The following is a 24,270-nucleotide window of genomic DNA, read 5'->3' as shown; positions in this document are numbered from 1 at the left end:
CTCTAGAACCCGACGGACCCACCGGTGGGTCCGTCGGGTTCTAGAGGTTAAAGAGCCACCTTTTGTTGACTTTAATGTCACTCTTCTTCTTGTATCTTCCTCAATGCAACATCTTGGTGATAACAGAAGAGGCCATTTTTCAGGAGAAAATTAGTTCAGAAGAAAATGACTGACTAGACAAAATCCAAAACAGCTGTTAAAAAACCCCCTGCATCTTGTTTAGATTGCTTGTTTAGCGGCACTTTGTTTGATTTATTAGCACTACTGATAGCTTGTCTTCAATTTTTTAATAAATGCAACTAATTTAAATACTCTTCATTTTACCTTAAAAATAAGAATTCAATTCAAAAACCTTTTACAGAAATTTGTCCGAAGCTACAGACTATACTGTCAATTCTCAATATTGGAGCCAAATGAAAAACATGGGTAACTTATACTCATAATATATACCCAAAATATATATGGGTAAATTATTTATGAATTAGCAACATATACAAACATAGACAAAGCTATGCACACTCTCATGTAGGTTGTGTCTTCTTAAGTGCACTAAAGAAGCCACGTTTTGACTTACTAATAAGAACATTTTATGCTTTTTATGCATTTTTTCTGTTTCCACAAGTCAAGTTGCTTCTGTGAGAGCATAAGAGGAGCAGCGCTATACTCTACCAAATATTGACTTTAAATTGTAACTGTAGCTGGAGTGAGAAACACACATTTTAATAACTTGACATGCACAGATGTTTGATAAGTTGTGTATTGAGAACTGACAAAACTGTAACATCGTAATTTTTAGTCTGTGCCACCACACAACAAGAAGGTTGCACTTTTTTAAGCTACTTCTGCCTGGTGCTTATTCTGTGTTTGATTTGTCTCAAAAGTCAGATGACCATAAACAGAAGTTGTACATTGCTGTGTGTGATAAAAGTTAATGAGATATCCTGTCACAAGTGCCTATAGGTCGGAAACTGCCACTGTTTCTTTTTCTTTTGTACAACAGCCACATTGAATATTGAACTCTCAGTGGCTCACCAAACCCTTACGTTGTTGGTGTTTCAAGTCAAGCTTTCAGAAACATCCGTTAGCATTCCCAGGAAAGACCTCTAAAAACCGGACTTTCGAGTTCAAACTGAAAGCATCGTTATGTGTTTTTTGTGTGTGACTCAGCATCGGCAGATAAAAAACACACAGATCTATAGCCTGTGATTAATAACAAACTTAATGAGCCAAGAACACAAAATAACCCAATTAAAATGATTTTATTGTTCAGATGGAAACTGGAGAAAAAGCTTAACACATTCACATTCTGTTGCTGGGGATATTTCTTTGTAATGTTAAACAATGTCAATAAAACAATACATGTAGTTTTCCTTAAAAAAAGAGAACAATCTAAACAGCTCATACCACAAAACAAGCAGAAAATTACATTTTGTCAGCACTATTTTCCCACTAGAGCCTCACCATTGCATAAATGAATAATAATAAAAAAAGTATTACTCACTTTACCCAGTTTTTTTGTTCATCCTCATAAAGGACCCTTTACAAAAAGTTTATATATAGTACAAATAATTTTTAAAACCCCCAATGTCCACAAGTATTCATATGTTAGTTGTCAAAATTGAGCCAATTTTGCTCGCTTTAACAAAGTAAGACACAAACAAGAACATCCAATTTCTAGCAAAAAGCAACTTTTCATACAGCAGCAAGCAAACTGCAGCTGCTTTACCACACAATCTCTTTGTAGTGTTCAAATCCAAGTGTGCGGTACTTCACTTTAAAGGTGCATAATGTGTATGTATGTATATGTACACTATGTACAAAATTCAGCTATTATGTTGATGCAACTATGAAAACATCCTCTTCTGTCCATTTTTAACACCAATCTAGAGGGCATGAGAGATTTAATTGGGATGAATGTTTGAGTCCAGCATTCTTTCAAATTTCAGACTTCTCTGCTTCACGAACTTCAGACTTTTCTGCCCTAATGATCTTTTCCAAGGTCTTGAACTGTGGTCCGAGATCATTCAAAAAGCTTAAATCATCCTCTCTGTAGTCAGATGACAGATCTTCCAGTGACATACAACTGTTGCCATTCCCCTCATGATGATAAATCTTGACAAGGTAATCTGAGCTATTCATTTCGTTATGATAAGTCACTGAAAGACTCTATGGGATTTAAAAGAGAAAAAAAGTCACGTTAACATGAATCTAAAACACTCAAACCCAATTTTAACCAATGCTTTCTTAACACTCAGCTTTTGTGTGTGTGTGTGTGTGTGTGTGTGTGTGTGGCTCCGTAGGAGATTCAATAACTATCTTTAATGTGATTATGGTCAAAAATTAAATTTTATCATAATGTTTTATCAGTTGCACTACTGTGTCTTTGGCTTTATTTGATTTGATCTTCATTGAAGTTCCTTATTATTGGAGAACATTCAACATTGTCATATGTGTAACAGATGAGATAAAGAACTCTTACCCTGCCCAGTTGACTGCTCAAACGATCATCTGACCAGGTACTTAAAGAACGGTTAAAGGAGTAGTTGCTCTGCCAAAAGAAAGCTCAGATGTCAGCGATGATAGAAGTACACAAATTTGTACATATTTTTGAGATGATATTTTACACATTTATTATAATCTGATTACATAAGTATTTATTCATGTGAACAATTTCACTTTTTTTTGCAATAAAGCTATCAATCTTAATGTATTTTCTTCTGATTTTAGATCAAGATAATACAGCACACACTGTAGGTGATCACACCGTCCAATTGTGTTGCCCTAGATTTTTTTTGCCCAATCAGATGCGTTCCTTTAGAAACGCCTCATGTCTTTTGCTTGTCCAATCAGGCGTGGCTCTTGAGAAGCCCCTTCCTGTGGAAACACCTACTTTGACTGCAGACATACCTACTTGAAGGTAGCTAAAAATGTCAAAATTACATCAAATGTTTAATTTAATTAGTTTATTTGGTAGGGACAGACATACAGTGACATAGACAAACTGAAAGAAAACAGCAGTCCCATGTTTATGTCACAGTGCAATAGCAAAAGCTAATTCGTAGCACTTGTCCCTAGATGGGCTTTTTTTTTTTAAATACCTCTAAAAGTAATAATCAAACAGACAGTAAAACATAAAACATCAAAACATCAAAAGTGGGCACAGTTCTGTTTTTGACATAACCAGAGTTTTGTTTGCTTCTTAAACATATTAAAACTGTTTTCTTCTGTCTGAATGTTTTAATAGAAAAACATCAAGTAGGCTACCAAAAAAGCTTACCAAAAAATCTGCAGATTGCACAATCTGCGCAATGCACATTAACACTTGTGAATTTGTTTTTATTTTATGCCCACAATGGCTGACGGAGGAGGATAAATTTATTTGGTTTCAAAAATTATTAAAAACTGATGTTTAAGGCAGACTTTTCCCAATGAACTGAACATTGTAGAAAGAGGCAGGTCTCAGCCGGTATTGCTGGCAATTCCTATTTCCAAGTGAACAACTTGATTTTGTTTTTCAGTTCATGTTTCTTTGTATTTATATATATTCAATTCCTTCACTTATTAGTAATAAGTGAAGGAATTGAATAATGAAAAAGATGACGGGATGGTAATGCTTTTGCAACACAATGTGTAAATGAAGAGGTCTGCTTACCTGAACTGTGCCTCTCCTGTTGCTTGACCTTAGTGAGCGCTGAAAAAACAAACAAACAAAAAGTAAAAATTTTTAGCTTCATCTTTTAACTTTTCTTACCATGTTTATAGTCACTGAAATCAGCAACACTGACAGATTTGGTTTTTTAATTTTTTGATGCAGGATCTTTTGGGTTTTTAATTTTTTAGCAACATAATTTGTCTTATGAAGCTTAACACTATTAAATATTAAAATAATATAATGTTTTTTTAACTAATGCAGTAACAAACAAATACTTTAACTAGCAGTAAGTAAATGTACAGCAGAGAGCAAAAGACTTGTAGACATGCAAATTTGGTGAAGTATCCATTTATGGATCTCCATTTTCTGTGGCAATTTCAGCAAATGCTAAATGTATGTATGGATGAGTTATGATGTTACTAAAAAAAATTAAGAAAGAAAGAAAGAAAGAAAGAAAGAAAGAAAGAAAGAAAGAAAGAAAGAAAGAAAGAAAGAAAGAAAGAAAGAAAGAAAGAAAGAAAGAAAGAAAGGAAGAGAAAATTTAAGCTTGCAATCAATTTTCAAAAACATTTCTTTGAGCACCCTCTTGTGGATAAAAGGTTGTATTGTGCAACTCAACACTCACCACAGTTTCACTAAACCACGTAGCCATAATTACTCACTCTGGAATCCCCCTTCATGCTTCTGTGGAAGCCTCCCTGCTGCTGAGTGTTCCATGTGTTCATGTTTGTGGTCACCTGTGGACATACATAACAATAAAGCTAAATTACTCCAGAGCAGACATAAAGAACCGCATGTAAATTTTATTTACTCAAGCTTTGATCCAAAAGAGAATATTTAAACTGGTTGCTTACTATTGTGTGGTATGTGTCAACATTTTTGACCGTTCCTGGGGAAGCCTCAGTGTTCTAGTTGAAAACAAAAAATGAATAAGGCAAGCACTCACATACTGTAGCTCCTGAATTCCACTCTAACGGGGCCTGCAATGAATTTGCCAACTTGTTTGAATAAATCTGCACATCCACAATAATCCAGTACCAATGCTTTGCCCAAACTACTTTAAAACACTTCTGTTAGTTTATAAACCACTGAACGACTTAACGCCAGAACACATTAAAGATATGCTTTTAACACCAGAATACATTGAAGATATGCTTTTGTTGTGTCAACCTATCAGACCACAACCTCTTGGGTCTTATGGTTCTGGTCGGCTCTGCATCCCCAGAACCAGAACCAAACAATAAGCAGCATTTAGCTTCTATCTACCACAAATCTGGAACAAACTTCCTGAAAAGTGTAATACAGCTGTAACACAGAGTTCCTCTAACTCTAGACTAAAATGTTTACAGTTGGTTTTGCACCATAAAAAGTGAAACACTAACCAACATTTTGCTATGTATTAATGGCACTTGGAAAAATTTTGTGTTTCAATAGCTTAAATCTGTATTTTTATTATATAAAGCACTTTCAACTGCCTTGTTGCTTAAATATGCTATATAAATAAAATTTGATTTGATTTGATAGGTAATCAAACAAAAGACCTTAAATAAATTTGAAGGCTGAAAACATGCAATTGTTTATGCTTGTAAATTTTGTATAAAAGGATATTTAAATTACAATCAGTATTTCTTTTCAGTTATGCATTTCCTTCCACATGAAATAAACATGGCCATACTATATACTTCTGATATTTGCAATTACCTTTATAATCCAAAACACATCAAATCTGACAACTGTATTTCTGAGAGCAACGATGTCTTAAAAAGTTTAGGATTTTTTTTAAAAAACACCTGCTGGATTAAATTATGTACCTGTCTCATGCCTTCTGATGAAGAATCTAAGCGTATTACAGGTATCAGGCACCAGCTGATCACTTTTAGATGCAGAGATTTCATGAAGATTTCAAACCTTTCTTTATAAGTGCCTTCAGTAAACAAAATATTTTTTTATACTATTGATGTTTATTTTAAAAAGTTACAAAATAAAGATCTTTTGAATAGATTTTGACGGTTTTGTCAGAAAGAGTCCATATAATTTATTAAGGCAATAAAGCAACAAGTCTAAAATGTACTTCACTTTTGAGAGTGCCTAAGACAATGGTCTTCTTTATCAGACTGTAAAGGCCTAAACTCACATTTACATGATATTTCAAGTTAAGTAGCTAAGCTGATTTTGGGCTAAATTTAAATTGAAAAAGATACATCTGTTATTATTGTCATAGTATGACATATTGTAACACTTAAGTTGACCTCAAGGCAAATCTTTTGAAATACTAGATTATTCAACACGTTCCTCTGTGATTTAGCTATTAAAAATATCAATAATCATAACAACATTAATAATAATAATACAACTTACTTACAGCTTTCATTCAGTCAACAGTAATTACACACAATGACTGAGCTTAAGTCATTAACAGAAATTAGCACCTAAAATTAGTGACACACCTGCATGTAGCCCAGCCTGTCGTCTTTCATACTCTCCGTAGTCTTTGATGCTAACAATGTGGGCTCAGCCTGGCAAAAAAAATAATAGTAGGGAAAAATACTTTGTGTGTTTGCAGAAGTTGTGCATCATATTCACAGTGTTAAACTCTCCATTCAATTTAAATTATCTATATAGAATCAGTTTACAACAAATGTCATCTGAAGGCATTTTCAAAGTAAAACTGGCCCAATAAATTTCCAGTAATCAAAAAATGTTTAATGAATCCAATTTATGTCAATCCAGTTTAATTATATGCCTATCTTTTAGAGTTTTTGATGCTAAAATGTCAAATGTTAACTGTTTAATGAAGGCAATCCAGAGATGTGATATTGGCAGTCTCTCTGCAGTCAGCACAGTCACTCCATAACTTACCTTGCAATCATTGCCCAGTCCTTCGTCATTGTACTTGATCAAGGTTTGATTGTATTCATCAGCAATATCAGGGACTATAACTGGTTTTTGTTTGTTCGTCAAAAGAAGGAGCAACACTGTGGACACATTAAGATAGCTTGAGCACCAGGTTTATGAATTCTATTTACTTTTAAAGCAAAACCTAAAATATACAGTACAGACCAAAAGTTTGGACACAGCTTCTCATTGAATTCAATTAGAAAGTGTGTCCAAACCTTTGGTCTGTACTGTATATCCCATGAGTTTTAAATTGTCAGTTCATGTAAAGTTAATTAAATGGATTTAAATGTGAGAACGAACTGATCACATTTATTTTAGCTTGTACAGTATACATTAACATACACTGAATAAAACAATACTTTAGTATATTTAGAATTACAAAAAAAAAAAAAATCATTTCTATTTGCTAAATACCAGAAAATGTAGTGAGAAAATTTTTTAGAGTATTATTGGAACTTTCTTTGAATTCAGACATTTACATACATTTTGGTTAGTATATGTGCAGCAGAGAGCAAAAGAGTAAGAAAAAATGTGTCGAAAAAATGTGTATGTGTTTTTTTTTATAATGCAATGTGTGAAAATATCTAGTTTCCTCTATATATTCACATATAAATAATTGACTACTTTGTACTCACACAGAAAAACAAGCAGTGCTGCAATAATTAGTCCTATGGCAGCAATACCAATGCCAGTTGACAGAGGCTTTGGTCCAGCGCACACACCGGGTTTGATACAGTCACACAGCACGACAGATAAACTCTGCTTTGCAGGTTGATTCTGCTTGTCCTGAATCACCAGTGGCACAGAGTAGTTACCGTTGGGAAGTTTTGTCAGCAATCTAATGGTAACTTCTTCACCTGTTTGTGACATAAAGATAAATTATGGGCCAGCAGTGAGTATTTACTTTAGCAATTTTGGTAGTGAAGCTTCAAAAGTGTGGACCAACCATATTCAGGTTCTATTTTCCAGCGTTCTTTCACAGTTTTATCATTTGCCAAGGAGAAACTGAAGGGCCCACTGAATGGCTCAGCATCAGCATCTTTAGCACGCACCATGACCTCCTTGTCAGCATGGTTTGAACACAAAAAGGCAGTATTGTTGAGCAGCGCAGGAGTGTTATCATTGATATCCCTGAGGTGGACACTGACTGTGCATGTACTTGTGGCTGGAGGTGAACCTTGAAAACCACAGGAAAGCCAATTTGGATTATTTAATTAATAAATTATGCCGTCTGACCATAGCTGCAAATGTTTAGAAATGTCTTGTCATACCATCATCTATGGCAGCAATAACAATTCTGTAAATATTGTTCTCGTCTACATAAGGTGATTCTCTATCCATCTTCTCGATTGTTGTGATTGCTCCTGTTTTTTCATCAATAGTCACCCATTTAGCAGGGTCTTCTAACAGTTCAAACCTGGACAAAAAAAAAAAAAAAATCAAACAATTTGATCATCAGAAGAAAAATAAACGATCTATATCAGTGTTCAACCACAAAACATTATTAGTAAAAGAGATATTATTGTAGTCTATATGTCTGAATTATAAGACAGGCACACTAAACCAGCTCACTGCAATCACCCCAGCTCAGAGATTCGAATGTTGTTGGGGGAAACCCATAGAAGAGGGATTATGGCTAAAATGCATCTCGTTATTTACACTGCAACATTACATTATACAGTAAATAATAATGTTTTATTTCAATTTATGTAATTGTTTTCTGACCTCCTAAAACATATTGATTACTGTGTAACACAAATCTTGCTCAAGTGATGATCAGTTGTGAGAGAGCTAACTCGCCATTATTGATTGACCTCATAAGTAGTTTTGCTGCCAAGCAAACAAATAATGCTGAACATGAATGCAGTTTTGTTGAGAACATACCTGATGTGAGAGGAGTCAACATCTTTAACCTTAGGTGTATACAGCACCTGTCCTTTCTCTGATTCCTCTGTCTGGTATACCTCTTCTGTATATTTTTCAAACACCGGAGCGTCATTAGTGTCAACCATTTTCACTGTGATGTTGACAGAATCTTTTGGTGGAAGGTTGCTTAAATCTTCAATTAATTTTCCATCTTTACAGACTTTTAGAGGTTCAATATTCTCAACTGTGATTTGCAGCTTTACCAAAGTAGTTATGTCAAAATTCTTCGCCTGAGGATGACACAAGTGTAGATGTTCAGTAACTCTTCATAATACTTATGCTAACAATTGGTGAACTCATAGGTTAGTCAATAATGAATGAACATTTTCTGTAAGGTGTGGTAAAACAGTTACCTTGACAACACCAAGAATCCCTTCATTTGTTATAGGGTCAGTGGTAATTTTGTACATGTTATCTTCATTGCCGCTGATAATGGAGTACTTGGCTCGCCATCCGTCAGTGTTGGGAGTGTCCTTATCCTCTACTGCAACTCTTAAAATATCATCAGGGGTTTGCATTTCCACAGCCTCAGCTTCATACTAAAAACATGGAGAAACAATAAATTTAGTGGGATTTACAAATTAGAAAAAAATAACAAAAAACATTGATATCATAAGTAATTCTTACCTGTCTCTTCTTAAACGTGGGTCGATGGCTGTTTGTGTCAATAACATTGAGTGTAACAGTCACACTTCTGGAAAGGGGCGGCTTTCCACGATCAGATGCACTAATTACAACTGAATACTCTTTTGCTTTCTGAAAAATAAAGTTAACCATATTTTAGCTTGTGTGAATTTCCAAAAACTACATTACTTTAATAAATTTAGGCCTACATCATAGTCAAAGCATCCTTCAGATACAAGTTGATGTAGTCGGTCATCAATTCTCTTTACTCCAATCTTTGGTTCAGGTGGGATTTGTTTACCCACAGTGACCACTACTGTTGAGTTAATTGTGCCTGGCTCATCGTCGTCTACAACGTTCATGATCACTGGCAGGTATTCTCCTGGAAGACAAAGAAAATCATAAAAATGATCAGTCATTATTTTCCCCACATTTCCATGAAAAACTTTTTTAGAAGGAAAAAGAAAGGTTAAATATAAGAATACACAAATGGGCAAATTTTTTTGTCAGATATTATTACAAACTTTATTCTAAACTAAAGTTTATCAAGAAATTACAATGTTAGTAGCCAAAGAATTTTTCCAAATCAACGAACAGCATGTTTACATTTTTTGTTGTATGTACTTTAATAAATGTTTCATAATTTAGAAAATCTGCAGACTTTTGACATATTTGCAGGTTTCTGAACTTACCTACTTTCATATTTTCCATCACTTCGTAACTTTTCTTAAACTGATTAGTGAACCTCGGTGCGTTGTCGTTTATGTCAATTAGGTCCACATCAAAAGACAGTTCTTTGTCAATTTTTTTTCCTGCTGTTAAGTCCCAGACATCAAATGTGATCTGTTGATTATAGTTTATTCAGATGACACAGTTTGTAATGACTACATATCATAACAGGTATTAATAGTGATGGATTGTCCCTCACGTGATAGGATTTCTTCTTTTCCCTGTCGAGGCGCCTATGTACAAAGACGTCTCCAGTTGTTTTATCAATGGTGAACAGTCCTTCGGGCTCATTGTCTACAGTTATTTGAAACTCATGTTGTACATTTGCTGTCTTGTCATTGTACATCTAAAAGAAACAGACATATAATCAAGTTACTAGCAATAGGTTTTGTAAACCCTATATATGCACTGATCTGACACATCATTGTATGTATATATATAATTATCTGTGTTTTACTGTGGAAATTTTGTATGGATATTTCACGTCCATTTCCTCTTCTAGTTCTATGGTAGACAGGACCCATCTTCTTTTGGAACGTGACAAGAATTCCTAAAGCCAAAATGCAGGTCAAGCAAATAATTACAGAGGTTTCTTTTTAGAGGAAAATGTTGCCAGCAGTTCCTTTAAAAATTCTTATCCATTTACCCGTTTGGCTCGTCTTTGCCGCTCATTGCCCTCTTTGCTTTCTCCCAAGGATTCCAATGCAACCTATGAATAGAAAGTACAGAAAAGTAACGTGATTAAATTATTAAGATTAATTACTCCTTTCTTCCAATATTTCTTTCAGTTGTTACATTTTTGTTACCTTTTTGTCTAAGTTAGCCCATAATAGTTCAAAGTTATATCCCTTGTCTTTACCTTCTCTCTCAACAAGATGGAGCATATCATCATGTGCACTCAGTTCAAGGATATTTTCACTAACAAGGTCAATATTGGTTTATTCACAAATGCACATCATTGCACTTTCATAGGTATGTTCTCCAATACTACCTTTTGATTCTTAGAAGAAACCTTTGGTTCTTACAAGTATAGAAGAAAAGGTTCAAATCATGTCTGTCTTATACTTTGTGCTTCGGCAACTATTATTTGTAACATTCATGAAGCCAAATTGATAAATCAATTGCAATTTTCTGCTGTTTTATTGAAGTCAAAATGCTCTTGAAGATCATTCTAAATTGTGTTAACAGCAAAGGAATGATTGAATTTCATTAAAAAACAAGAAATTACATATTCTCAATGGTTTGTTGTCAATATGTGCGTCTGTAAATGGACTGACTCCAGAAAGGGCCTCTGTCGTCATGCTACCCACTCGAAGTGCTTTACATATCAGAGTAACCTGTTTACACTCACAAGCATGCATGCATTTATACAACAATACAAAGATCAGTAAGTAACTTGGGGTCAGGTGCCTTGTCCAGAGGCATTTGGCAATTGTGTGTGTGTGTAATTACTTCAGCAACCCAGTTACATTAGTGCACAGACCCTGACATAAATAAATTTTTGCTGTAGCACCTTCTGAACCTATTTTGGCATTAAGCCTTCTTGATTTCAATCAGTTATAACAGCCTTAATCAAACAAATTCTAAAGAAATCTGTGGTGTCTCATGAAAGGGGCTACACGCAGGAGATTTGATAAGTGTGGAAAACTTTTTCTTGTGGGCAAAAATTGCAGAGACAAAATGTGGCTGCTGCTAGTATTTTATCAAAGAAGATTTATACAAAAGATGTGCACATTTTACTACCAGATTATCGCTCCTCCTTTTTTTTTCCCTTCTTACAGATTGTTCTGTTGAAGTACGATATAAAATTAGATCTGAGAAAAATTTGTGACATATAACGTCTTGGCACTGATCTAGCCGATCTAAACCAGTTGACCAATCAGGTCTGTGAGATTATCGGTTTAAAACCACTCTCACTTCAAAAATTTTATGTTTAAGCCACTCATAAGAAAGCAGCTCAGGTCTAAAGAGACCTTTCTCAACCTCTTCAGTCACTGTTTTTGTTGTTGCCATGTAGACAGGTACTTTCTTAATGTACTACTCTTTTAAACAAAGAGATATTGAGACAATGTTTATTTTCACCAAACTCACTGAAAAAGAACAATTAAGTGCTTATGCATTTTTTGTTTGTTATACCTTCTTAACTTATTTGATTTAGCTTGGTGCATTTCATAATTTTTTATGTTCTTTTGTTAATTTAATGGACCATTAAGTATCAGTTTCACAGATTTGTATATAATATTAAGAATTACTGCATAACCAAAAACTCTCTCCAGTATGTGAAATTATATGAAGTTGCCACCTAAAATAGAGAAATACCAGCCAAACAAAGAATGGTTATATATGTATTTTAGTTCAAAATTTGAAAATTGCATTTAAATAAGTTCCTGTTTTATTTTTATTTTTTTTGTTTGACTTTTATATTCTGTCGCCTTTACTTTAAATCAGAAGAAAAAAATGCAGCGATTATCAAAAGTGCCTCACCAGCTGTATTGACTGAGATGCTTCATTTTAGTTAAAGCAGTAAAGGCAACTAACGCTACAATATATAACTTGTATAAAAATACGTGTTTTTTTCCAAATTTGTTAAAACTGCCATTATGTTGTAACAGTATAATATGAGACAGATAATGTGTGAAAAGATCGATCTCCTCCTGCCGAGCTACTAATGATGTCTGAAGAAATGTACTGCTTCCAACCAATCAGAGCCAGGAGGAAGGTCTTAGCGCTGTTACTCAACCGCATCTACTTGCTGCTCAATGTGCTAATGGCGGAGAATCAACTTACCGTTACTGGAAAATGGTTTCTTTACCGCCATGATAACTAGCTTGAGCTTTCACAACTGGCTCTGCTACAGGAAATGTAGCAGAGATTATAGAGGTGAGCAGCAACACAATGAGGGTGATTGACAGCGCTAAGATTCGCCTCCTGGCTCTTGATTGGTTGGATCTAGTTAGTACTGGGAGATTAGGGAGAAGGCAGAGAGGTTTGATCTTTTCACAGATTATATATCTTACGTCAAACTGTTGAAACATAGTGACAGTTTCAACAAATATGCAAAAAATAAATACTTCTACAAGTTACATAGTATGGCTTTAAAGGCAGAGTTTTTATGATACAGGGTGTCCTTGTCAAACTTTGACAAAAGCCAGAGTTAAAAATTAAATATTCAAAGCATTAAAAACAAACTCATTAAACAGGGACATGTGTTATTTCTCTGCTTGAGGATGATATGAGGACTGACATACAGGTGTGCATACAGAAATACCTTTATTATAAAGATTTTTCATAATAAAAAAACAATGTCCTTTGAGAGCAAAGCGAAACATCTCCAAGATAAACAACCCTAGCAACATATGAGGAAACTGGAATGAAAAGAAGTTTGATTAAAATAACCAAGATATGAGATTTGTGTACAGTGCGAATTATTTTCACTTATTTTCAATTATTTTAATCAATGTTTAGTCTAAAATTATACAAAGGTTTTCTCAAACTTTTGCATTATTATGCAGAACACATGCATAACTTATGCATGTGTTCTGCCTTTTAAATACAGAAAATTAAAACAGAATTTAATTTTACCATCACTGCATCTACTCTGTAATCTTATTTCCAACTTTATGAGAGATACAAATCTAACAATTTAAAAATATGGAACTTTTGGATGATTGAAATGTTATTTATGTAATTCTTGTTCGGTCATTATTTACAGAATTGAGATTAAAAAATATGTAAGGCTTACCAAGAGAAGGAGAAAAAAGCTCCTCATCCTGCTTCTCTCTGATGTTTTTTTCTTTCTGTGAACACTGTGCCTGCGGCAGAGGCAACTAGACTTACTGCTGTGGAGGCCAAGCCCAGATGCATCAGATTGGCTGACTGTGAAATAAACAAAGTTCTATTTGTTCAGGTGGAGTGTGTCCTGTTCAAAGTAATATGACTGTCTCTATCCGAGAAACGTTCATGCAACACTTTAAAATGTTTTAAAATTACTTTTGTACGTATTTGTAACTGTAGAAAGAGAGAGTGAAGTTTCGTACATTGTAATATTTTAAGCATGCCTTTGCTCAGGTGTAACCCTTCTGGCTATGCAGCTCAGGTTACAATGTGTTATGTATGCCTTGGTTCCTCATACGTGAAATTCAAGCTTAGAGCTTTTACAAAATCGAAAGTTTGGATTTCTTTTATATTTAAATGACAAATTACTTTTAACAGAAATGTTATATATTAGAACGATGTCAATCCATGGTTATATATTCAAATAACCATGGATGTCCCTGCCTCACCAAAAGCAGCCTTAAAAGTTTTTTTTTTTCTAAATTTTATGCAGAGTTGAAATCCTTTTGTAATGCCATTCAGATGTAACAGTTCTCACTAACAGTTCTCTCTATTTATGAAGTTATAAGAAAATATCTGGTGATGGTTATTTCTGAATCCTAATACATTCAACAAAACAAGTCAACATTTTGCCATACAAATCAGGCACAATGTATGTAGTGTGACTCAGTGAGAAACTACAAGATTCTCTTAACTTGATATGAAACATTTCCAGTCGGTAGATAGAGTTTTCTTCCTGATAGGCTATTTCATTTTGCTATCTGATGTCCTCTTATGTAAAATGTTAATATTTTTGTATAATCCAGGTTTGTTTCCAAAAATATGGTAAGATTCCCCGACGTTTTCTTTGTCTGTCTGTAACTTGGTTATGTTGGGTTATCACTAAATTTAACTTCAAATAAACTTGGCATTTGACGTAAGGTTACTGAAAGCAACAGTTTGGCAAGGAAACCAGAGAAACTAGAGCACACCTCCCTCTCACTTTAGCCTCAGGTAACTCTAACGTAATTAGAATCTTTGATTTTCTCATGCAACCACATCATTCCCAAATGGATCAATTTTAAATGTAAATAAATACTATTATCTTTTGGCAATCAGTCAGCCCAAGAATAAAGCAAACTTTTATGTTCTCAAAACTTTGCAAAGTTTTCTGTTATGATATGTAACTTATGGTTCTGGGTTACATTTTATTAAGCTTGTTTTATTTTATTTCTTGAATTAATGATGACCTTTCTGTTTGAGAGCCGTAGAACCACAAACTGTAGTTTGTTAACTATCAAACTTTCTCTGAATTGATGAATCCGACAAACACGGAAATCTCTTTCCGCGTTTGTCGCTCTGTGTTCTTCCTGTCAGTTTAATTCTCCATTCGCTTTGTCCTCACATTTTTCAGTTCATAGTTTACTACTCACTTTGCCTTTGGTTATATCTCGAAATAACACACACTTTTCTTCTTCTCTTGTTTTCTTTTGGGTTTTTTTCAGCCCGAAGTCTTCATCTTATATCTTCAGGTATGTCTTCTAGAAAGCAAAATGCTTGTTAGGCCTGAAATATTTACTGATTTGCAAATTGACCGGGGATAGTCCAGACCAATCCCACAATAAAAACAACTTCATTTATTGTAATTAAATATTGTTTATAGACTCCCTGTAGTCAAATGCATGAAATCCCATGTCATGCAAGACTCCAAATATAGTTTTTTTTTGTTTTTTTTTAATCACAGCAGCTTGGCTTCTCTTGTCATGTTCCGTGTTTTTCTGTGTGTTTATTTTGAGTTTCTTGTGTGTCTGAGTCTCTGTGTTGTCCTGTCTCCCCTTGATTGTTTCCCAGGTGTGTCTCGTTTTCCTTGATTACTCTCTGTGTATTTAACTCCCCCTGTGTCCTTTTGTTCCTCATCAGGTCCTTGTCTATCAACAGCTAGTCGTGTGTGTTATTCATTCATGTCCATTCGTGTAGCTAGTGCTACCTGTGTTGAGCCCTGTTTTCTGCTCTACAGTGCTGCCTGGTTTTTGGACTTTGAGTTGGATTTTTTTCACCATCAAACCTTCATTTTCACATCTACCTGGATCCTCAGCATGTGCCTCACCACCTCATACCGCTTTCCATGACACATCTGCTTACATACCTTTAGACAATGCTTGGATAGCACTTTCACAGAACTTCTGTCAATTAAAGCAACACTGAGAAAATGCTTAGTTTTGTGGTTGCATACCTTGGAGAAGAAAATTCCTCAGATAAAAAAGCAAAAGGGGTCATAACTTTAGGCACACTGGCTTCAGGCATACATCACGTTGCTCAATGTGTTGCTCAACAGTTTGCGACCCCCTATTGTCACAAAAGCCCATTGGTCTATGAAAATATGGAAATATTTCAGAGCTTGAATAAGATACTAATACCTAAATCACATTTGATTTCGTGATCTATTAACAAAACTGCCTCATCATTACCAACATTTTATTCTTTTTAACTCTTTCTGGATGCTGTTTTTCTTGTAACATTTTTTTAATTTGCTTTTGTCAGGATCACAGACTGGATGCTATCTAGCATCCAGACCATGCTGATGTAAACAGTTGAGCTAAACTGCATTCTGTACTTTGGTGGTTGAGGGACCAATGAGCTTTATTGTACTGAGGGGAGTGGAGAATAACATGGAACATAGGTCAGTTAATCAGGGGATTAAGACCAGCTGTGGAAGAAAGAAAACAGAATGGAGGTGAATAAAAAACACAAAGGAAGCTGAACTAGACACAAAGAAACCAGGAAGAAAACCAACAGTCATCTAAGAGACACAAATTCAAATGCGCGAAGAATAGAACACGAGAAACACAAAGGAATAAACTGAATTGTATGGTGGGAAAAAGTGTAACAGGGACAACACTTTCAAGCAATAATGGACACAGAGAAAAGAACTGAGTACAGCTAAATATTTCGAGTTTGTTATTCAATTTTTTTTTCTCAACCAAAGTTTTTAAACCTACATCTTTGCGTTAGCTCAAATTTCAAAATGGAATAACGAGGCTTCACCACTGACCTGAAAATTTTTAATTTCTCTGAACACCTGATTCAAATGATTGCATGACCTCCTCGGCTGCAGAAACATGTAAACTACCCACTTAATCAAGCCAGGTCTGTAGCAGAAGGAAAACATCTAAAGCATGCAGGGCAGTTTTAGATGAAGAATTTTTATTGTCTAAAGATGTGACTCCCTCTCCTACATGTTTTAGATAGATCTCTATTCCAGCCCATCTAATTTGAATGACTGCATGGCCCGTTCTTCATCCAGTCAGTGTTGCTGAAGTCTATTAATCCCACAGTTATTAAAATTAAGTTTGGGACTGCAAGTGCACCTAAAACAAGCAGAATTCAGGACCAGATTTGAGAACCATTGGCCTAAAGCTAAGTGAAATATCCAATAAACCATCACGTGAGAAGGGTTTTACTGCCAGTGTGGTTCAAAACTGTCCTCATAATGGATCTTGTGGATCTCGCCAGCAAATACACTATCCACAGACATTCGTAGCATCCAGGAACTGGCAGAGAACATTCAGTTTAATGCCAAACTTGCAAAACAAGTTGCACTGGAAGCCTGAGCATGTGACACAAGTCAGTGTGCGTCGGTACAATAAAGCCTGTGAAGTTATATTCAAATTTTCCAGCAAGTGAGTACAGGCCAGGCTTCAGGAGCATCTTGACAGCTGTTATAATGAGGAAGCATCTCTGTTTCTTCAAAACATGTCAAAACTCTACAAGAGAGGACAAGCCTTCACTGAAATTGGGAGGGACAAAAGGTGTGGGAAAAAAAAGCCAGCTGAAAAGCAAAAGTACATTCAGCAGGTTTACCGTCAGGTTAATTTTAATGGTGGCATTTTGTACGGTGGGAAAAAGTGTAACAGTAAAAAGGCTCTGGGATTGCTTTATTAACAGCTTTACTGTTGTGCTGCAGCACTGACATCTTTATGCATTTACAAAATAAATTTAACACAGAACACAAGCACATAAATCTCTTCTTAGGTGTGCCATTTTTTTCTCCATCTGTTCACACCGTAAATATGGAGGCCTCTCCTTTAACAATACACGGAGAACGAGACAGAATATTTCACACAGGCATTACCAGCATATTTTAGAAAGTACTAAGACCATATAAGCATACATCTACAAGAACATAAGGCCAGGCATTTGCAAAAAAAAAAAACATTTCATTCATAATGTTCAAAATACTTTCTTCATGCAAACAGAAGAAACTTTACAGATTTTATTTCTGTCATCAGGGGTTGATGTAAAATCACCACTTCAAAACTGCTGATTAAGAAAGAAAAGCAGATGTGTATTTTTTGGGTTTTCATTTTATAGTCGGAAAGCTTGGTAAGAAGCAGCCGCTTGTCCTACACTATTTGCTTCATATAGGGTCTGGGCTTTCGTCTAATGAGAAACAATTGCTTCCTGTTTTAAATTTTACCCAGTTGCTATGATATGTGCAGTGGGTCAGTTCCACACTATAGAGCTTACCAGAAAAACCCTCTGTTGTAAACAACCCTCCTCCACTGCGAAAACAGAAGTGCCGATTCGAACCGCAGGGCTGTTAATGTTAATTCAATATGTGGAAGCAGGGCCAACAAGACTGAACTGCTTCAGTCACTTCCTAAGCTGCTATTGTTAAAACTACAGTCAGACTACAGTTCTAAAATAGGGCAGAAAATTGACATCGTCGTTCAAAACTTATGGTTCTGTTTGCTGATTGGCATGATGGAAAATCTATCGAAGGGAATCACAACACAGATGACCCCAAAAATTACTATGTCGACAACTCCAGAAGACACAGGTGGAGCTCTTCACAACCACCTGGCTTGATGACCAAAATCTGTGAGTCTGAAGGATTGTGTGGGTCAGCAGGATAACAGCACCACAGTAGAGCAACTGTATTAATTACTTTTCACTCTGTACTTCAGTACCAAGTCACTATTTTGTACAAAAATACCTTGATAACTGTTAAAGGGGTCATTAAGCATATAACATAAGTAACTATATAATCTAAAGTTGTTTCAATGAATAACATTAGAACACGATGAAAAGCTCAAAAAGTCAATTTTACATAATATTTCTCTTTAACTTGTGTATATGCTGGACAAGAAATTGAGGACTGTAAATGTGGACCTCTTTATGGGGTGGGGGAGCAATCTTTACCCTCTTATCCTTGCAGGGCGCCCATCTGCCTATCTCCAGCAGTCACTGGTAGAAAGGCGGGGTACACAATTGTGTGAGAAAGTTACACTAGCCCAGCGAGAAATCAGTTATGCACAGAGAGGGAAAAAAAAGCAAAGTCTATAGATTTGGATGTGTACCAAGAATCTTCTTGCTGCAAGGCAACAGTGCTGACAAATGTACCATTGTGCAACATGCAACACTCCCTGATTCTTGGCTGGGGATTTTTTAAATTAAAATATTTTAAATTGAAAAAGAAAATTAACCTAATATATTTCCCACTCACTCATGTTTGTCACTAAAACAGTATTTTGGCATGTTTTTGTAACATAACAAAATCCAGTTACGGCCTGCTCCTTTTCTGTTTTTCAGTTTCTGCTAACAAAACCCAGTTCCTAAAAAAATGCACGGCTTAACCTCAAACTGAAATTGTTTTCATTGAACTCTCTGAGCTCTTCAAGCAAAGATCTGACACTTTTAATCTTTATGGATTAACTACAAATCTTATAATGCAAGAGTTAAACACAATGAAAGTCAATGTGCAAGTACTCGTGGAATTCTGTAACTCCCGTTTGGAGATGATGTTTGCAAAGAGAACTGCAAAAAGAAGAGCATAAAAAATAGTACTCAGGTTTGATGCATAATCCTGGTACTGTGTATTATATGTATTTGCCATGTATTCTAAATACATGGCAAATGATCCACCAAACTTAAAAAGAATTTGTCTTAAATAACATGAAATAAAAAGAAAATCCATGAGCAGGATCAACAGAGGCTTTTACGCTTGAGTAAAATACTGTGGTATGCGACACTACTTTAATACTTTAATACTGTGGTGTGTGATTTTATTACTGGATATCTTACAAAAGCAGTCTGTTATTAGCTTTATTTCTTGGCCTCTTTTGTGACACGCTTTCCATTAAAAGTATAGTGGAACTGTTTTCGTTCATGACCAGATCTTCGACTTACTTGTTTTAATTTGTTTTCTGTATCTCTCAAAAAACAGATATGTTTTCTTTTTACATCTCATAATGAGTTTCATGTTTTTGAAACAGAGCTGTAGTAAACCTAATTCTTACATAGAGTCAACCTGTGCATCTCAGGTTTCAATTAGGTCATGTGGCCTACTTAAATTTTGACCAAGTGGGGATCTTGTTTTTAGTTCTTTCTTCATCTGTTGAGAATCTGAGCCTTCAATAATAAAAAATATAAGCCACAAGGATCCCCCCTGGCAAATTGAGGAGTAAAACTGAACTTGTTTTACGAACAAGTTCAGACGAAAAGATTTACTCATTGTATTGATATAAACGTGTTCTGACACAACTGCCAAGAAACTATCAAATGAATGTGCCACAGAGCTTGTAAAGTAAAGGTGTTTAGTATAATAAAGAATTCACAATCTAAAGGACAAAGGTAATCACAGTTGACCCAAACATGCGGGGCGTTTGAGCTTATTAAAAAAAGAATGCATATGCACAGGGGGAAGCAGAAATATTCAGTCTTTTTGATGGGTTGTTGAAAAGCATCGTTCTTCTTCATCTTCTTCCTCTGTTTCTTCATCTCTTGTATTGGGAACAGAGGTTAGCAGCAGAGTGTCGGCGTGTACTTCTTCATCATCGGACTGGATCACTGGTGTGTCGGCTCCGCCTGCACTGGTAACACTGGAACCAGATGATGTTGAAGAAAATCGAGACTGGGATCCACGGTAGACTTCGTTTTGCCTTTGCAATGGTGCTCGTTCCCTGTAGACAACTTCTGCTTCTTCATCCGCTTCATCTTCATCATCGTCCTCACAATCTATAACTAGGTGAACAACAGCATGTTACAGTCATTTTTATCAAATTTAGATTTTTAAATAGATAAATATTAAACTAAAATGCACAGAGAACAGCCTAAAATCTGATTGTGTTGTTTTATTGTTGGTGTCCGCAAGATATGTGAATCGTTTTACACTGCGGCTTTCACAACTTTAATTGTCATCAGAAGAACTTTAATATTCTTTTGTTGTTGACTTTGCATTTTATTTGGGTCAAATATGATGCTCCTAAATTTCACCACTTTGACAAAAATGGCCTCAGAGCATAATGATGTTGCTGCCGTCATGGTTGACTGTGGGCGTGTTCATCTTTGGATATTTACCAAATTACCACCTATAATTGTGGCCTAGATTTTCATCTTTACACACATTTCCCTGCAAATGTTTAATGGGATTATACATCCTGGCCTAATCAAATCAATACCTGGGGGCCTCTTGAGTGTCGGCCTTTTGCCAGCTTCACTAACTAGTTTCATCAATTACCTACTCACTTTCACTTTGACCGCTGTTAAGTAATAATGATAACTACCTTCCATGTTACATGCTGCAAAAATGTAGTTGGTCTGTATTGTATATGCATAGTGTTTTTACTTTATTTGAATCAATTTTACTTAAAAGAAAATTAAAAATATATTTACTATTTAACCAAAATATTGTACAATTCTAAAAGAGCTCAAATTAATTAATATCATTATGAGACAATAAATAGCAATAAATAAATAAATAAATAAAATATGCTCAAACACACTAAAATGAAAGCAAAACAAAATTGCAAAATCAAAGGCTAAAAAAAAGAGCTTGTTTTAAGCTTTATTTTTTAATCGACTATTTAGTGCTAATTAGTATCATATTAAGGTTCAGGATGAATTTTGATACAATCAATAGAAACTGGTCTGCTGAGCCAAGGGCCTGTGGTGAAACATAGGCTGAATCACATCAGAGAGTCACAGAGCAACAAGAGAATTAAGGCATTTATAACCCGATAGAAGGATTTCAAAATTAACTCTATAACAGAACCAGTGAGATATGTTAGAAGCAGCAATGTTCTGAACAAGCTGAAGGCATAGAAAAGAGGGCTGGCTGACTCTATTGTAAAGTTTTCTTCTTTATGATTGATAACTCTGCACAAACAGATGATTTTAATTTTCTGTCTGAGCTACAGCTTTAGTCAAAGAATGCAAATGAAAGAGAAAGAAGAAAATCCATCAGGGACAGCTGCTCTCTGCGTTAGGTTAATCAGACTGATTGCACCTGTCACATCAGCCGAAGTGGACAGAATTCTGCAATTCAAACACATTAAATTCATATTTGAATGAATCATAAATTTAATGATTCATTTATGAAGCACTTATGCAGCCAGGTTACTGCAATGTTTTTTTACACCTCCACTTTGAAAAATATTTTATCAGAAGAATTGTGCTGGAAACGTAGATGAGATTAATTATCACACTCATCTATTTTATAGCACTTAACCCTGCATTTTTCACATGGATGTTCACACATTTCCCTCTTTCCAAGTTCTGACATTTACTAGAAAACATGTCTTCCTCTAATAAAATAAAACTGCTATGTGGTTTGAAAAAACTCCAATAAAAGTCAGAATTCCTAGAAATTGCACTTTTTAAAAAGATGCCATAAAAATGAAAAGATCTTAAAAGAAAAAAATATCAGTAGTAAACAGAGGTGGTTTTAATTCTGGATTTAGTTGATTTTTTTTTTCTCCTACCTACCTTTCAAAAAAAATAAATGTTGCTGCCATGAGAACAGGTCATAACAAAGATCCTTTTAACCTGCGATGAAAAGACTAACGCTTGCCACTCCTAATATTTCATGCAGCTACTTGGCAGCCCAAGAATGACTTTTTGTTGAACTATACTATACACAGGTGTCAGACTCCAGTCCTGGAGGGCCACTGCCCGGAAACTTTTAGATGTGCCTCTGCTGCACCACAACTGAAAAGAATAATTAGGTCATTAGCAAGGCTCTGTGGAATTAATCTACACAAGAAGGAGCTAATTAAGCCATTTCATTCCAGTGTTTTGTAGCTGTGGCACATCTAAAAGCTGCAGGACAGAGGCCCTTGAAGACTGGAGTTTGACACCCCTGAACTATACTCATACTACGGCAGATAACTGGAAGTTGGCTTGGGTCCTGGTGTTGGAATGTTGGCTTCATTAAACTGATTTTCCCTGGGGTAGTAGGTGTGGTTTGTGTACTGTAGGTGCTATCAGATTCCATGAAATTTGAGTCTTATGTCTTGTCTTTAGTTACCGATCAGCAAGTAAAAATGTTTTTTTTGTTGTGCAAAAACCTGGTAGTGGAGACGTTAGGGCTCCTTCATCACCAACTGAGCTTGAGTTGAGGAACACGTCAAGGGCTTCGTGATCTGATATATCCATCAGATCCATCTGCTCCAGAGTGTCCACGTTCACCTCCATAGATGAAATACTGCCCATCGGGGCTGCACCGGATCAATGCATAGAAAAGAAAATTCATATGTAAATCCTGAACATACAGACGCTTTTAAAAAGAGTAACTGTTCTTTAAAATTAGTCATGTTTGAGTTTATTTGTTCTTTTCTTTCCCCAACGTGTTCTGACTCATGTCCTGACAGCCAAGGAGATGCTTACACAAGTAGATAAATAGATGGATAGATGGATAGGAGGATCAATGGATAGAGCAAATATAATATACAATTCGGTTTTGAGATTTACTTCGCCTAGGAGTAGAAGGCACTCACGTTTCCTGTAGTCAACCTGTAGGTGTGTAGAGGGCAGGTAGTTGTCCACATCATGCTGGTAGACATCTTCGAAGAACCGTTGCCTGTCTCTTAACTTCATGTGCTGAGCAGAATCATTGTTGTACAAACTTTGGGAATTGTCCTTTTCAGCTGAGCATCAAACGACATTAAAAAAAAAAAGTCATGAAGAAATATTCTTCACTTAATGTACTCTGTCCTGAAATGTATTTTTTATTTACAGAAAAATAACCTAACCACAAGAATAATTACCATATCATTTAAAATCTTTTGGACTCCTTTTACAAAAGATTTAGCTTTTGGCAATTATTTTATTTTAATCACCTTTATGTGTATCTGCCTGTGTTTGTCTCTCAGTGACTCATAGGGAAGTTCTGGTTTAATTTGCAAAATATGTTTGTGGACAACTAATGCTGTTGGCTTTCAAAGGAGCTGTTATAAAGGTTTAGTCTTTGAATAGCTCTCTGACACTGAAAGAGCCAGAACAAGTCCAGCCTGTTGTTACATTTGGCAAAGCCTTGTTTGGCCGCCACACCTTCATTTAAAAGGTGTCAAAAAACTGATTCTAAAGAGTGAGACAATAACCTCAAAAGACAACTGAACCTTATGATAAAAAGTAATTATTTACTAGTATATCATTGAAGTCTATAATTCCTTAACATGTATGCATAATTTTCTGACGCTGCGATAAATTAGTTTGTTCTGTTGCTTGTCATTGAACCGAGTTATTTCACAGTGATAGTAGTCTGACCTCTAGTGTTCATCATCAGTTTCACACCCAGTGTCTTGTTTGACAGCAAATTTACATATATAAAAAATACACACACACACATA

At 35.3% G+C, this 24,270-nt stretch overlaps 2 protein-coding genes across 4 annotated transcripts in view; both read right to left on the bottom strand.

Moving 5' to 3' along the window:
• Positions 1 to 1,244: 1,244 nt before the first annotated feature.
• cdh26.1 (cadherin 26, tandem duplicate 1) lies at positions 1,245 to 13,683 on the bottom strand. The gene is made up of 19 exons (XM_044112603.1): positions 13,572 to 13,683; positions 10,476 to 10,538; positions 10,287 to 10,379; positions 10,029 to 10,175; positions 9,793 to 9,943; positions 9,310 to 9,482; positions 9,104 to 9,232; positions 8,830 to 9,015; positions 8,435 to 8,706; positions 7,822 to 7,967; positions 7,497 to 7,727; positions 7,186 to 7,407; positions 6,512 to 6,627; positions 6,100 to 6,168; positions 4,507 to 4,560; positions 4,315 to 4,389; positions 3,653 to 3,691; positions 2,480 to 2,548; positions 1,245 to 2,166 (listed from the first exon to the last, which is right to left on the bottom strand). Exons 1-19 carry the CDS (start codon positions 13,596 to 13,598, stop codon positions 1,936 to 1,938), a joined length of 2,493 nt encoding a protein of 830 aa, XP_043968538.1. The 5' UTR covers positions 13,599 to 13,683; the 3' UTR covers positions 1,245 to 1,935.
• Positions 13,684 to 17,572: 3,889 nt separating this feature from the next.
• LOC122828771 (dysbindin-A-like) overlaps positions 17,573 to 24,270 on the bottom strand; it is a 36,803-nt gene continuing 30,105 nt past the window's right edge. For all 3 annotated transcript variants that reach the window (XM_044112654.1, XM_044112645.1, XM_044112635.1), the window contains 3 exons: positions 23,419 to 23,568; positions 22,990 to 23,139; positions 17,573 to 20,665 (listed from right to left, as the gene is read on the bottom strand). In XM_044112654.1, coding sequence (XP_043968589.1) covers positions 20,358 to 20,665; positions 22,990 to 23,139; positions 23,419 to 23,518 — 558 coding nt within the window. In that variant the 5' untranslated portion in view covers positions 23,519 to 23,568 and the 3' untranslated portion in view covers positions 17,573 to 20,357. The remainder of the gene's footprint in view (positions 20,666 to 22,989; positions 23,140 to 23,418; positions 23,569 to 24,270) is intronic.

Source organism: Gambusia affinis, linkage group LG01, assembly GCF_019740435.1.
Source record: "Gambusia affinis linkage group LG01, SWU_Gaff_1.0, whole genome shotgun sequence".
Taxonomy (NCBI): Eukaryota; Metazoa; Chordata; class Actinopteri; order Cyprinodontiformes; family Poeciliidae; genus Gambusia; species Gambusia affinis.
Note: the sequence above shows the minus strand (reverse complement) of the source record. Positions and strands in the feature narration are given on the sequence as shown.